The 15,597-nt window shown below is 38.4% G+C and overlaps 1 protein-coding gene across 1 annotated transcript; it reads right to left on the reverse strand.

Annotated features, from left to right (window-relative positions):
- Positions 1-2,217: 2,217 nt before the first annotated feature.
- On the reverse strand, positions 2,218-11,048 carry zgc:152863 (uncharacterized protein LOC562658 homolog). The gene is made up of 5 exons (XM_056473633.1): positions 10,847-11,048; positions 7,120-7,226; positions 5,527-5,724; positions 4,818-4,959; positions 2,218-3,217 (listed from the first exon to the last, which is right to left on the reverse strand). Exons 2-5 carry the CDS (start codon positions 7,211-7,213, stop codon positions 2,893-2,895), a joined length of 759 nt encoding a protein of 252 aa, XP_056329608.1. The 5' UTR covers positions 7,214-7,226; positions 10,847-11,048; the 3' UTR covers positions 2,218-2,892.
- Between the last annotated feature and the right edge of the window lie 4,549 nt (positions 11,049-15,597).

A 15,597-nucleotide genomic window follows, 5' to 3' on the forward strand; every position in this document is an offset into this window, starting at 1 on the left:
CCCCATTCTGATGCTCGGTTTAAACTGCAGCAGATCGTCTTGACCATGTCTACATGCCTAAATGCATCGAGTTGCTGTCATGTGATTGGCTGATCTGAAATTTGCGTTGAGCAGTTGGACAGTTGTACCTAATAAAGTGGCAAGTGATTGTATAGATGGATAGAAAGCTGAAAATCGACTTAAATTGTAGGAAAACTATTTGTATTTTACATATTTTCTTTCATTTTTTAGATGAATTATCCCTTTAAGACCAATTAAATATTTATTTAATGTAAAATTGTCTGTATTTAAGACACTTTCAGGTACAGGAATATGTTCCTTGTTTATCTATAACATCATCTTTCAGACTACATATGCATTTAAAATATACATTAAGGTAATTTTCTATATTATTACTACATTTTATTTGTATCTGTAGAATCTTAAACCTTGTGTGGCCTTGGAGACACCACAGTATTTTTTTTATTTATTTTACTTTAGTTTATGTTGGGATAATTAAAAAATGTAACAAAACAAAAAAAGTACCAACTTGTTTTTTTTTTACATTTCCCCTCTCGTTTCCTTTAAATCCTTTTCACACAACCCACTGAATCTGCAATCTTTAATCCAAACTCCACTGAAGCATAAAATCATGCAATCTTTGTTAATAGGCTTTCATTCTGTTGGACAGACTTCAACAGCGCAATGCTGACGCTGGAAAAAAGCTGATATTGAAACACTGCACAAAACTGCACACTGCACAAAAACATAACTCTGAAATATTGAATTGTTGTTTTAAATTTTAGTGTTTTTGCAAATACACACGTTTAGTTAAATTGACAAACATTTAGTTAATGTATAAAAGACCGTCATACTGTTTTTGTTTATCCAGTAAAGAGAATACACGATGTTCCAGCATTCTAACAGCGTTTAATATTAAACACAAAAACAGACGGCGTATGGCAAGCCGATTAGACGTTTATTGCCTAACAGGACATGAATTCCTGAAAAGAATAAATATATGTAAGTTTTTGCAAGGGACACAAATAATACAGTCGAATTGTACATAGTATATAAATGTACTTATATATGTCCATGTTAATTAAGACACTTAAGAACAGAATACAAATAGATTGTACAATACAGTGAGTTCAGTTTGGACGTAGCACAGTGCTCAAGTTTGACATTATGCCAAGTCGTCACAAATAAAACAATGCATGGGAAACGGCTTTGGTGTGTTAGTTGCAGTGCATTATGCAACAAGCTATTTACTAGAACAGTGTTTCCCAACCCTGTTCCTAAAGGCACACCAACAGTGCACATTTTCAACCTCTCCCTAATCAAACACACCCGAATCAACTCTTCATAACATCAGAAGAGACTCCAACACCTGAAGTTAATGAGTCAGTAAAGGAAGACATCCAAAATATGTACTGTTGGTGTGCCTCCAAGAACAGGGTTGAGAAACACTGAACTAGAAGATATATTTTAATCGCTAATTTAGCAGATTTATGAAAAATTACATCGATAATCAGCATTTTTGCTAAATTATGAACGTCTGTATCAACCACATTAAAGAGAATCTCTTTATTTAAAGTGAATAAAATACCCTCCTTACTGGTGTTCAACATTTTATCAGTATGGGAAGAAACGTAGCTCTACATATACCTTATTAATGTAAAAATGGCTTGCCATACTCCCAGTGCTCTCGTGCAGTTCTGGGTTTGACCTCAAGATGGTGGCAGGGCTCTCTGCCAGCTCTCCTCATACTAAAACGTGATTCTTTTCGCTTACTAAAGTTGCTAATAATTTGCTGGGTATACTATAAATAAGCAATTAGGTTTAACCTCACGCTGCCCCTGACTGTATTAACTGAACCAGCAGTGTACCGTGACTTTCTTAACTTATTTAAATACATGAGAGCAAAATCAGGAAACCAGTTTTGAATATGACCTAAAACGAAAAAGACCTTTAGCAAGCTTTCTTTCTTCCTGCTTGGGTTTAAGTAGGTCAAATGTAAGCGTGAAGGCGTTTGTTCTCACTTTCTACTTATGTAAAACAAAGTCCTCTCGATATCCTCTTATAGGTCATGTCTGCACAGACTCATTAGAAAACAACTTTACTCTTTATTAAAGCTGTTTTTGACCACACCATTACACATAAGCCTGAGGGATCAACCACCTGTTAACCTCACAGCATGCGTCCGTGTTAAAACACACCACACATTTAAAGTCCAGAAAGATTTAAAATATTTTTAATAGCAAACATTGTTCATAAAGTTTGAAAAAGTATCATTATTTAACATACTATTTGTGCAGAACTATATACAAGATAATGTAAATGTTACATAAAAACACATTCAATGTCTGTTCAACAAGCATACTTCAAGTCTTTTCTGAAATCATATATATTAAACAAGAAATCATTTCTGGCGGAAGGACACAGAATAAAATCATATACTACAATCCATCAGTCAACAGGCACAATCTTCAAAGTTTGGTAATAACATTCAATCAACCCATATGCTCTGAGAAACACTGATTTTCACGTTTCAGGCAAATAAATCATATTTGTTCCAGACTAAAACTCTCAGAAATCATTAAATAAGTCATTCATCAATCATAAAAATCCCCATAAACACTATATTTCCCCTCACAGAGGGCAAATGGTATAGCCACGTCTCCACCTTGTCCGTGAAAACAACGACATAATCAATATTGCAGCACGTCAGCTATAAACAAAATAGATTTGACCATTAAGGTCATTACAAAACATCTGCGGCAGTTTTTCCACTGGTATTGTAAGCCAAAAGAGATCCATAATCAAAGGCGGAAAGAAAAGTCGCAGTCGGACTCCTGTGCAAGGAAACAAACAATCAAAAAGGCTAAGGGTGAGTTCATTGAAGTCCAATAATTAGTTGTTTTTATCAGCAGGAAGTGCACTTTGCATGGCCTGTCCGTCACTGTCATTCACTGAGTCTCTGGATCGTGACTGGACCTCTTCGTAAGGAGGCGGAGTCTCTGTGTTCTGATTGGCTGTGTCTGTGCAACGATTTGTATCAGAGCGAATCAGTGACGTTAGCGGACTGTGTTCTGATGCCTCCTGGGCCAATAGGAGCTGAGTGGGACCACGAAATGGCGGGAGTCGCTGACCCCAACTGCCGTAGATGGCCTCTTCATATGTGGGAAGAGATACTGGTAAACCATCTACCACCAGATCCAGCTGATCCGAGGAACGCCTGAGGAGAAAGACACAGCGGGTAAGACCGAAGTCTACTTGATTTTTATACATTAGAATAAGCACACTTGAAAGGTTCATCCTTGTTCATCCAAGTGTTTTTTCTATTCAGAAGTTATGAGGGCCAAAAAGTTTTTTGTACTCAAGTAGTGGATATCTCCTCCCACACACACACACACACACACACACACACACACACACACACACGTGTTCCCCAATACGGCTATCGGCTATTTTTGTCATCTAGTTCATTGTTGTTCTTGTTCCAACATCGCTAACATGATGTTAAGAAATTTACTGTGTTGTTGACATGATTAACATTTAGCTAAAATGATGCTAACTCAATTAACTAGGGATGGCTGACGTGAAACAGACGTTTCGACAGTGTCGAGATCCCGAAGCTTTTGAAACTGTACCGAAGCATGATCCAAAACACCAGGTTACATGACCAAGGTGATTTGAAACACATAGATCACGTGACTAAAGTTTCTCAAAACACCAGGTTACATGACCAAGGTCACGTGACTAAGGTGATTCGAAACACCAAGGTCACGTGACTAAAGCGATTCAATGCATCGGCCACTTCAGAAGCATTTCGAGGCTTGGTGAATCTCCATTTGACTGGCAGGTTCGGGAAAAAACTATCTAATGTATGCTAGTGGACCGTGAGTATGCACAGAGTAACTGTGCTGCAAATGGCTCAAGTTCGAATCCCGACTTATACAAACACTCTTAAATTAGGACTTGATGCATTTTAATAATGTTACTTTTTAAATGACTAAAACAAGACATGTTTGCTTCGATTGTTTCAGCATTTCATGAAACCTCGCTCTGCCCACCACTCAGGGCCGGAGCAAGCTAAACTGCTGCTATAGGCAAAGGACTATCACGCAGGGGGTGGGGTGGGGGGTTTGGAGTCACGGATGAAAGTGAGGATCAGAGGGGGTGGGGTTGGTTTGCCGCCCTTACTATTATACCGCCCTAGGTGGCCGCCTAGGCCGCCTCTATGGACACACCGCCCCTGCCACCACTACAATTAACCTGTTGCTAAATCGATGCTAACATCATGCGAACACAATTAGCATGTTGCAAGCTCCAAGCTAGCACGTTTTTAGGAAGATGCTATCATAGTTAGCATGAAGAGGAGTCATTTTGATTGCTAGCTATGATGTTAACAACCTGCCAGTGGTATTAATATTAACTGCTTCATTTTATACTGTTTCTATCTTATTCTTTTAAAAATGTGAGCTGTTGCACTGGTAAAATAGCCAAAATACATTGTATGGCTCAATTTTTGGTTTTCAGTTATACCAAAATCATTAGAATATTAAGTAAACATTTAGTAAATGTTAATACTTGATCATTTGAACCCTCAGATTTGATATATTTTTATTTCTAAGCTTAATATTGTCCTATCCAAACAAAGTAAACATCAATTGAAAGATTTTCAGCTTTTAGGTTATCAATTAAATTATAGCAATTAAAAAACCTGACAATTATGGTCTCGGTCGATCATATGCAATTTTTTAAAATACATTTAATTCCAGTGTCACATGATCCTTCAGATCTTGATGAACACTAAATCTAGTGACATGACATACCGATGAGATCGGCAGGAGAACAGGCGGGATTTGATGACTAAACAGGCCGTTGTGGTGAGAAGGAAGATGGACACTCCAATAGCAGTCGTAGCAACACTCGGAATAGAGCTGACGATTTTTTCTTGCTGTTCACCATGACCATCTGTTAAAAAAAGAAGCACACCAACACAAACCATTTAAAAGACTTCCGTCAAAAAACCCTAAATCTGATGTTCGAGAGTAAAGAGCGGATGATGACGATCAAGATTTGTGGAATAAGTGGTTGAGTGCCGTATGCATCCTTCAAAATCTGTTTCTGTGAGGCAAACATTTTCCAAAGGCTTTACGTGCATCAGAAAACACTGAGATTGGTTAGTTTGATGATTTTGCTGACTTCCTGCACAAGCTGTGGGTTTCCTTTCATGACATGTTTTAGTTTAGACTGAGGAAGTGTGTACAGAAAATAAAGCATCACGGTTTTTTCCCCTTTTACTTTAAGAGTTTGTGTCACTACCGTGTGGCAGGGGATTATTTAGGCCACTTATTAATGGTTCTGCTTATGCTATGCTCTTTTTTTAACACATACTTCATTCAGAATGCAGAACTCCTGATGCAAGAGGGAACATTTGAGTTGCTTCAAGTATTTTGCGTCAGCTTTTTTTTTTTAGTAAATGAAAGTTGTGCAAAGTGTTTAAGACATAAATCAAATGTATTTTCTCTTTGTTGTTACCTGGTCGTGGCATACAGACAGGCACTTTCGGAGTCCACACCCCATGGTGACATTTTGACAATTGGTAGCGTTTGGGTAAAGTGTAGCCAGGCTCGCAGAAGAAACGAATGGCGCTCTTTTGAGGGAAACCACGACAGGGAGACGGCTCACAACGGAAACCTCCATGCTCGTGCATGATCGGATGGGAGCAATTCTTGCCTAAAAAAATAAAAAATTAAGAAGGAACAATTAGAAAAAGGTAAACTCAAGCCCTTATTCTTTTTTTTGTCACTTCACTATATCTGATTTTTGCATGCCGGTTGCACCACTTGACATTTGGTGGCAAATATCCCGCAAAGTAGAAGCAATTTTGTATAAATTTAGTAAATGAAAAATAATATACCTCAAACTGACGTATGATCATCAATATACAATAATATGTAATATTACTAATAAAAACTATAATAATGATATTATTCTAAGAAGGTCGCTGGTTTGAGCCTTGGCTGGGTCAGTTGGCATTTCTGTGTGGAATTTGCATGTTCTCCCCGTGTTCTCGTGGGTTTCCTCCGGGTGCTCCGGTTTCCCCACACAAGTCCAAAGACGTGTGGTACAGATGAATTGGGTATACTAAAAAAAAAAATTGACCGTAGTCTATGAGTGTGTTTGTGGATGTTTCCCAGTGATGGGTTGTGGCTGAAAGGGCATCCGCTGCATAAAAATAAACATATGCTGTATAAGTTGGCGGTTCATTCCACTGTGGCGACCCCAGATTAACAAAGGTACAAAGGCGAAAAATAAAATGAATGAATATTATTCTCATCAATTATGTTAACTGTTATAATAATACTAAAACATTTAATAATATTACACACACACACACACACACACACACACTTAATAATACGTAACAATAATATGGTTTTAATGTCTTCGCTGACACTTTTTACACACTCCAAAAATACCTAAATTAATTTAGACTTTTTAAAACATGTTTGTAGCAAAGATGTGCATTCATTCATTTTCCTTCAGCTTAGTCCCTTATTTATCAGCGGTCACCACAGCGGAATGAACCACCAACTATTCCAGCATATGTTTTACACAGTAGATGCCCTTCCAGCTGCAACCCAGTACTGGGAAACACCCATACACACAATTTAGTTTTTTCAATTCACCTATAGCACATGTCTTTGGACTGTGGAGGAAACCAGAGCACCCGGAGCAAACCCACACAGGAAAAACATGCTAACTCCACACAGAAATGCCAACTGGCCTAGCCGGGACTCGAACCAGCAACCTTCTTACTGTGAGGCAACAGTGCTAACCACCAAGCCACCATGTCGCCCCACACTTTATATACACTCTCCAAATAATTTAGACTAAACTTTCTAAAAAGTGTTTGTAGCGAAAGATGTACATTCAAGTCATTTTATTTAAAATATATATAATTCAATGTTAAATGAATAGACAGGCATCAGTGTGATAGCTACAGTGCACAATTAGCACCAAAAAAAGAAGATCATTTGACAATCTTCACTAGTGGCTTTCACAGGAAGTTCATGACTGGTTATCTGAAGGAGGAAGATGTGGCATGCTGAAAGGAAATCTTCATACCTGTGGTTAAGTCTGGCAGCGCCGCCAGCATGACAAGCCCGCAGCTCAGAGCAGCACGCAGACATGACCAGAGAGAGGATCGCTGAGCAGACATCAAAACTTCTGTCCTGCGCACACACATATATACAATACACTGTTCACAAAGTGTTGACACGTGAACGAGGCAAAAGGTTACAAACACGTCTGAATTGATGCACAAGTTTAAGTCTTGCACCTGATGGATTGAAATGTTATGTCTGAGCAGTGATCAGATATGAAATTTAATTCTGTCCTCAATCATTCACTCCCATACAATATTTTGGATCAGAGAGTTTGGGGTGGGTTGGTTTATTTTAGATTTCAATATTTTTAGGCTGGTTTAAGCCGGTCATGGATAAATGAATTAGTCTGTAAAAGCAGCAATAGGTGGCAGCAGGTCCCTGTCTTTTTTAAATGATTTATTGAATTATCCATTCAAAGTAAGTGACTTGCTTTATGAAGAGATCATTGAATCACTGGCTCACTGATTAAAAACTGATACCTTGCAAACATGAAACATTTCACTAACATTCCCATATCACTCATCCTCTGGTTGAATACAATATTTTGCATCAGAATGTTTGGTTTGGAGTGGTTTATTTTAGATTTCAATATTTTTAGGTTAGTTTAATCCTGTCATGGATATAGTAAGTCAGTAAAACATACATGCAACGCAGCAAGTTCATGTCTTTATGACTGATTCAATGAATTATCCATTCAAAATGGTCGATTCATTTAGAAACGAAGCAAGTGACTTGTTTATGAATAGATCATTGAATCACTGGCTCACTTGATGCATTTAAAAACTGATTGCCTGCAAGCATGAAACATTTCACTAACATTCCCATGTGAGTCCCATATCACTCATCCTCTGGTTTGGGGTGCTTTATTTTAGATTTCAGTATTTTAGGCTGGTTTGAGCCTGTTATGGATAAATTAATTAGTAAAAGCAGAAATATGTGATAGCAAGTCCTTGTCTTTGAGTGATTCACTGAATTATCCATTCAAATGTTTCGTTCAAAATGGTTGATTCATTTCGAAACAAAGGAAGGGACTTGCTTTATGAATAGATCATTGAATCACTGGCTTACTTGATTCTTTTAAAAACAAATTAAAAACTGATTCCCTGCAAACATAAAACATTTCCTTAAGATTTTCATATGGTTCCCATATCACTCATCCCCTGGTTGAATACAATATTTTGGATCAGAATGTTTGGTTTGGAGTTTTCAACTGTGTTATTCAGACACATTTCAAAGACAAATGTTTGCAGGTATGAGTAAAAGCAGCAATAGGTGGCAGCAAGTCCCTGTCTTTATGACTGATTCATTGAATAATCCATTCAAATGTTTCGTTCAAAGTGCTTGATTCATTTAGAAACACAGTAAGTGACTCGTTTATGAATAGATCAGTGAATCACTGGCTCACTTTTTAAAAACAGAATCCCTGCAAATACAAAACATTTCCCTAACATTCCCATATAGTTTCCCTTTCATTTATACTTGTTTTTTTAAACCAAATAAGAATGTTCTTGAAAAGCTCTCTGTAAGTTTTTTTTTTTTTTTTTGTTTGTTTCCTAAAACTAACCTTCCCAGTACATTGCAAGGAGTGTTTTTTTGTCTTTATGCATCAACTTATAGGAACCTGAAAGAGAGCATTCCAGGTCATTCTCCTAAACTAGAGGGATCTTTCTATTTACCTAACCAAAAGAGGAGATTATGGAAACCAAAAATGTAATTGCTTGCTGGAATCATGCACAAATGTTCTGCTCCTGCTTGATTTGACTATTTTCAAATGACGTAACAGAAAGAAAGAAAGAAAAAAAAAAAATTACAAAAATGTGTCTGTTTTGACTCAGTACATTTTTTACTTTGTGTAATTTGAGATCCTCCTGTTTTTGGCTTTCTTGAATTATTGGCTTAACCTAACTAATAGACCTCATCACTTAATGAATTGTATTTCAAAATGAGTGACATACTGAACAATGTCAACTCTAAAACACCAATTACAATATTTATCAGATGATAAACACAGCACAGCCCTTCTATCCATGAAATATAATTTCTTTAATGTTGAAGAAAGAAACATACAGGACTGCCAAAACCTGAGGGTGAGCGAATCTGCCATGACCTATTTTTTGTTTGTTTGTTGGTGAACTATTTTAGTATATTATAAATTGCAGCTAGTTTTAAACCATTAACAACTTGTTGGTGTGGTTTCTCAGAAAGGGAAGGGGTGTATCTACAGCTGCATGTGAAACAGCTGGCAAACACCCCACCCTGACCCAACAATAACACAAATTGCACAATAAAAAGTGCAACCTCCCATGTGAAGATGGCACTAAATGTGAGAGCGGCACTCTATAGTGGTCTTAAAATGACTAGCAGCTTTACCACAAAGGAGTGCAGGGCTTAAACAAAACATGTTAAGAAGCATAAACACTGAGCGTTTGCTTTGCTATTTGCAAAGGACTGTAGTCATCTGTAGAGCATGCGGGATTGTCCCTTCTTGGCAGCATGACATTTTTACACATAAGCCTGGCACAAAACACCACAACGTGGGCGGCTTGCTGCCACCACTTTTTCTAAATACACGATTAATCTGCGGAACTCTAATAAGAGTCTATAATCTTTGATGTCACCTGTGAGCAGGTTTTGCATAATTATTAGCTGCATACTGCAATTCTAGGTTATATGCATAAGCATAGTGCAAATATTGTTTATCGTGTTCTTCTGTCGCTTCATGACTGCAGTACAGACTAGAGATAGTTTCATAATTAAATCTTATTAAATGTGTAAATTAATTATTATCGACCCAAAATAATAATGATCTTAAATTAATTAATTTATTCTGAAATAAATGCAACAAAATTAATTAAATCCAATGCAATAAAAGATTTGAATGACATAATAGCAGTATATAGTATTGTTTATGCATATATACCCTATATGCTTATAATATATAAAATACCATGCATTACATTGTATGCTTTTTAACGGACAAATAAAAGGTATATTTAGTAGCTGACACCAAATAAATATTAATTACTTCAAAAAACTAAAAGTAAAATGCAGTAAAATGACAATCATTATTAGATATTATTAAACATTATATAATCAAATACATAAAAAAGGAATGAACCTAAATTTGGATTAACAAAGAAATCATGGCAAAATATGTATGGACATACAATAATATAACGTGTGTGTGCATATAGAACCTACTAAACATAATAATTATATAAATAAACACGTAAAATGTCATGAATGTAATGTCGCAGTATGATTTATATACTTGTGTTCCTAAAATAAGAAATTAAAAACCATAGCGACAATAAACACGATCCATTACACGCACGCACACACACACACACACACACACACACACACACACACACACACACACACACACACACACACACAAAGAATCAGAATTAAAACGCTATTAATAACAGCTGGCAGCTCATTATGAGGATGATGATGATTGATAAGCATCGCTGACGAGCGTCAAACGCAAACTGATCATCTTTGACTCACCAGCTTTGCAAATGAAGCCATTACTCTACACTGCTGATTCTGTGAACTACAGCAACACTGCACACAATTCAATAGCACATTCACACACTCGTCGTGAAAAGACAGACAGGTGCACAAAAGCTCTATTGTAGCATCGCATTGTGTGCAAAAGTCCGAACCAAAACGAAACCTACCTGAAAATGCGTCTCACTGGGAGATTATTAATCGACGTAGCCCGGTCGCTTCTTTAGTGTGCTTTCATTTAGAAGGTGTCGGTGAAATGTTTTCAGATGATACGAGCAACCTGTGTCCCCTCTGCTCAATGGGACCTGATTCAACAAGTGCATCTATTCGAGAGCAGCAGCTGTCAGATGACTCACCGCACAGCTGAGTTTTCATCCGCTGCTCGAGCTCTGATTAGTCGCCGGGATGCGCGCTCACGTCAGCCCCTCCCCGCAGCGGAGAGAAATGACCGCCTTCAATCTGCCGTCATGTTCTGGAAACGGAAGACAATTCGTGGAAAAATGGTATTGTGGTTTATAAAATACATACAAATATTTTACGACCGCACATAAAGCGCACCGCTTCCTCATTTACATTTAAACCCGAGGAAGAGACAGAAAAACAGAAACATAACAGAGAAAAGTGACAACAAGAGTGTGAGACAAAAATCCAAAACATGCATTGGTAAACACAGATAAAACATAGATGACCCCTATCTAGATTGTAATATAGAAGTATTTCAGTTCTAAGCAGTGTATTAGTAAATTTATGCATAATTTATACATAAATGTTTATACCTTATATTAGCTTACATGTGTATTAATACATAATGTTGTCAATATGGCTAATATTAAACAGGATATATACTAGGGCTGCACAATATATCGTTTGAGCATCGATATATCGCAATGTGTGCATCCACAATAGTCACATCGCATTGATATTTTACCAATTAAAGTTTAATAAAGAAAAACTGTATTGAATTATCTATACAATAAAGACTTTGTGGTGTAATTTTTACATTTACACAGCCACAAAACATGCTTATTTCACTTTTATCTTTGCTTTATTGTATTTACCTATGCGTGTATTTATTATAATTTTTTTACATTTTATGCATGATTCAGTATTCCCTACAGAATCATGCCAATCAATCAAATGTAATACATTTGATAACACTTTAGAGACCAATTCTCACTGTTAACCAGCTGCTTATTAGCATGTGTTATTGAAATATTGGCTGCTAGTTAGTACATATAGACCATTTCAATGTGGTGACATCTTTGGCCCATGAATATTTCCTGTGTGTTATCAAACTATTTCATAACTGTAACAAGTGGCAATTCAATCAAACAGCTATCATAACACAGCTTGGTGCACAAACTCTGTCATCGTTGGGAGATATTGCTCTGTTAACCTGGAATTTCTAATGGTTAAACGTAGATCGTTTCATCTGCCACGGGAGTTCACATCCACCATTATAACTGCTGCTTATATTCCTTCCGATGCTGATGCCAAGCTTGCTATGAATGAACTTCATGCAGCCATCAGCAAACAACAGACTGCTCACCCGGAGGCTGCTTTTATTGTTGCGGGGGATTTTAATCACTCTAACTTAAAGACAGTGCTCCCCAAATTCCATCAAAACATTTTCAGGCCACACAAGGGGAAACAAAACCTTAGACCAAGTTTACACAAACATGGCTGAAGCCTATGTTGTGACCCCACTCCCCCAACTTGGGTCAATCAGATCACCTTACTTTGTTCCTCACCCCCAAGTACTCACCCCTTATTAACCGTGTGAAGCCATCAGTGAGGACCATCAAAGTGTGGCCAGCGGGGGTGGACTCCACACTCTAGGACAGGTTTCAACACACAGACTGAAGTATGTTTGTTTCCCAAGCCACCTGTGGCTCTCACACAGACATTGATAGTTACACTTCCTCAGTTCTGGAATACATCAACACCACCATAGACAGTGTTACAACCCAGAAACAGATCACCACATACCCAAATCAAAAGCCATGGATGAACAAGGAGGTGCGCCTCCTGCTGAAGGCACGCAACACTGCCTTCAGATCAGGGGATGCACAGGCCTACAGCACTTCCAGTGCTAATCTGAAGAGGGCCAAATCTCAAAAAGGCCAAGCACTTTTACAAACTAAAGCTAGAGGAACAGTTTTCCAACTCTGATCCTCGGCGCATGTGGCAGGGCATCCAGGCCATCAGCAACTACAAACCCAGCCAGTCCACACCCACAGCCACTAACGTCTCCTTCCTGAACGAGCTAAATTACTTTTATACCCGCTTTGAAAGAGACAATAAAGAACCCTACACCAGGATCACTTCCTCAACCGACCACTCACCTATCACACTCACCTCCTCAGAAGTCTACACCGCACTGAGTCGGATCAATGTGCGTAAGGCTGCTGGACCAGACGGTATTCCTGGGCGCGTCCTCAAAGCATGTGCAGAACAGCTCGCTGGGGTATTCACAGACATTTTCAACCTGTCGCTTAACCTAGCAATTGTGCCAACATGCTTTAAAACCACCTGTATTGTGCCAGTGCCCAAACACTCCAGCCCAACATGCCTGAATGACTACCGCCCTGTAGCACTCACACCCATCATCATGAAGTGCTTCGAGCGGTTGGTCCTGGCACATCTGAAAGACTCTCTGCCATCCACACTGGACCCACATCAGTTTGCCTACCGTGGCAACAGGAGCACAGAAGATGCAGTCTCCATTGTACTGCACTCTGTACTCACACACCTGGACAATAAAAACACTTATGCACGAATGCTGTTTGTTGACTTCAGCTCAGCATTCAAAACTGTCATACCCTCTAAGCTAATGATCAAACTCAGAGACCTGGATATCAACACGTCTCTCTGCAACTGGGTTATTTACTTTCTGACTAACAGACCTCAGAATGTTAGATCAGGTGACATCTGCTCCACCACCGTCGCACTCAACATTGGCGTACCACAGGGCTGTGTGCTGAGCCCCTTCCTCTACTCCCTTTTTACCATCGACTGTAGGCCTGTGAACAGATCCAACAGCATCATCAAACTTGCAGATGACACTACAGTGATTGGTCTAATCAGCAATAATGATGAGACTGCCTACAGGGAGGAGATACAGCATCTGGCCACTTGGTGCACCGACATCAATCTGCTTCTTAACACCAGCAAGACCAAGGAGCTCATTGTGGACTTGAGGAAGGGACGAACAGGCTCACATGATCCCATACACATCAATGGGATGGCCGTTGAGCCGGTCTCATCCTTCAAGTTCCTGGGGACCCACATCTCAAATGACCTTTACTGGACAACCAACACCTCCAGACTGGTCAAGAAGGCTCACCAGCACCTATTTTCGATGAACCAGCTTTCAGCACCTGTCTTGGTGAACTACCGCTGCACAATAGAAAGCATCCTGACCAACTGCGTCACAGTCTGGTATGGAAGCTGCTCAGTTGCTGAGCGTAAGGCACTGCAGCGGGTGGTGAAAACTGCCCAACGCATCACAGGGACCACACTGCCAGCCATAGAGGACATCCAGAAGAAATACTGTCTGCGCCGAGCACGCAGTATTCTTAAGGACACCTCTCACCCTGCTCACAGACTGTTTTCTCTCCTGCCTTCTGGCAGGCGCTTCAGGCTCCCCCGGACAAAAACCAGCAGACTGAGGAACAGCTTTTTCCCCAGAGCTGTCTCCCCCTCACTGACTCTTTTGCCCCCCAATACATCCCCCACTGTCCTCTAACTTATACTCCTCACAATCACTGCACTGTTTAACATTTGCACATATTCATTGCACTGATTCATTTATTTGAACTTTACATATACTGTAAAGTACACTGCACATGGACTTTTGTAATTATGTTTATCAATCTGCACACTTCTGATTATTAATATCAACCTGGTCATATATTCATTCATTGTAAATCTCTGTTCATAGTCAATACAACCTGTATATAATGTTTATAGTACATCCATCTGTAAATATCACCATAGTTTTTCTATAACTGCACTTTATAACTTATACCTGTATCCTGCACTTGCTGCTATTGCACTGCTGGTTAGACCTAAAATGGTCTATTCTGCATGATCTTATTCTACATCATACCCAATACCTAAAATAGCTTACTAATTATTAATAAAAAAAAATTAGGATCTTACTGAAGCAAAAGTCATAGTCAATGGACTGCTAATAGTGAGAAGTGAACCTTAAAATGAAGTGTGACTATAAATTCTTTAAAATGGTGTTAGCCAATCAAGTATATAGCTACAGTATATCACAGAAGAATTAAATATTGTGCAGCCCTAATATATACTGTATATGTATTTGTGTGTGATGATTTGTAAATGCGTACATAAACGTGTTTTTAGCGACCACAGACTATATAACTAATGCATATGAATGTTAATGCAATATAATACATTAATATTAAACATAACATGTAATGAAATAAATGCTAACAAAATACAATAATATGCATGCATTTAGAATTCATATTATTCAATTAAATACATTTTTCTAAGTTAATAAAATGCATTTGATGTTCACTGACAGTACTTTCTCAGTTAAAGCCATCTAGATTACAGATGCCCAAACTAGGGCCTGTGGGGCCAAATTTGGCCCATGGCAACCTTTGATTTGGCCCGCCAACCAATCAGATGGGGACAAATGATGGGGAGGGTTGAGGTGAATCCCTCAAAAAGAGATCATAATTTCCAATTTAACATAACCTTTTGTTTGTTTGTTTGTTTGTTTAATTGCTGACCTACAAAAAAAAAGAAGCAAAACTGAAATGAAATGTAAATTAATCTGCACTGTAAAGTACTTGACCTTAAATTTACAGTAAATTACTGGCTAATAATTGCATTACTTTCCCAGTAAGGTACTGTATGTAAATTCACAGTAAATTACTGTGAG

Source organism: Danio aesculapii, chromosome 15 (assembly GCF_903798145.1).
Source record: "Danio aesculapii chromosome 15, fDanAes4.1, whole genome shotgun sequence".
In the NCBI taxonomy this organism is placed as follows: Eukaryota; Metazoa; Chordata; class Actinopteri; order Cypriniformes; family Danionidae; genus Danio; species Danio aesculapii.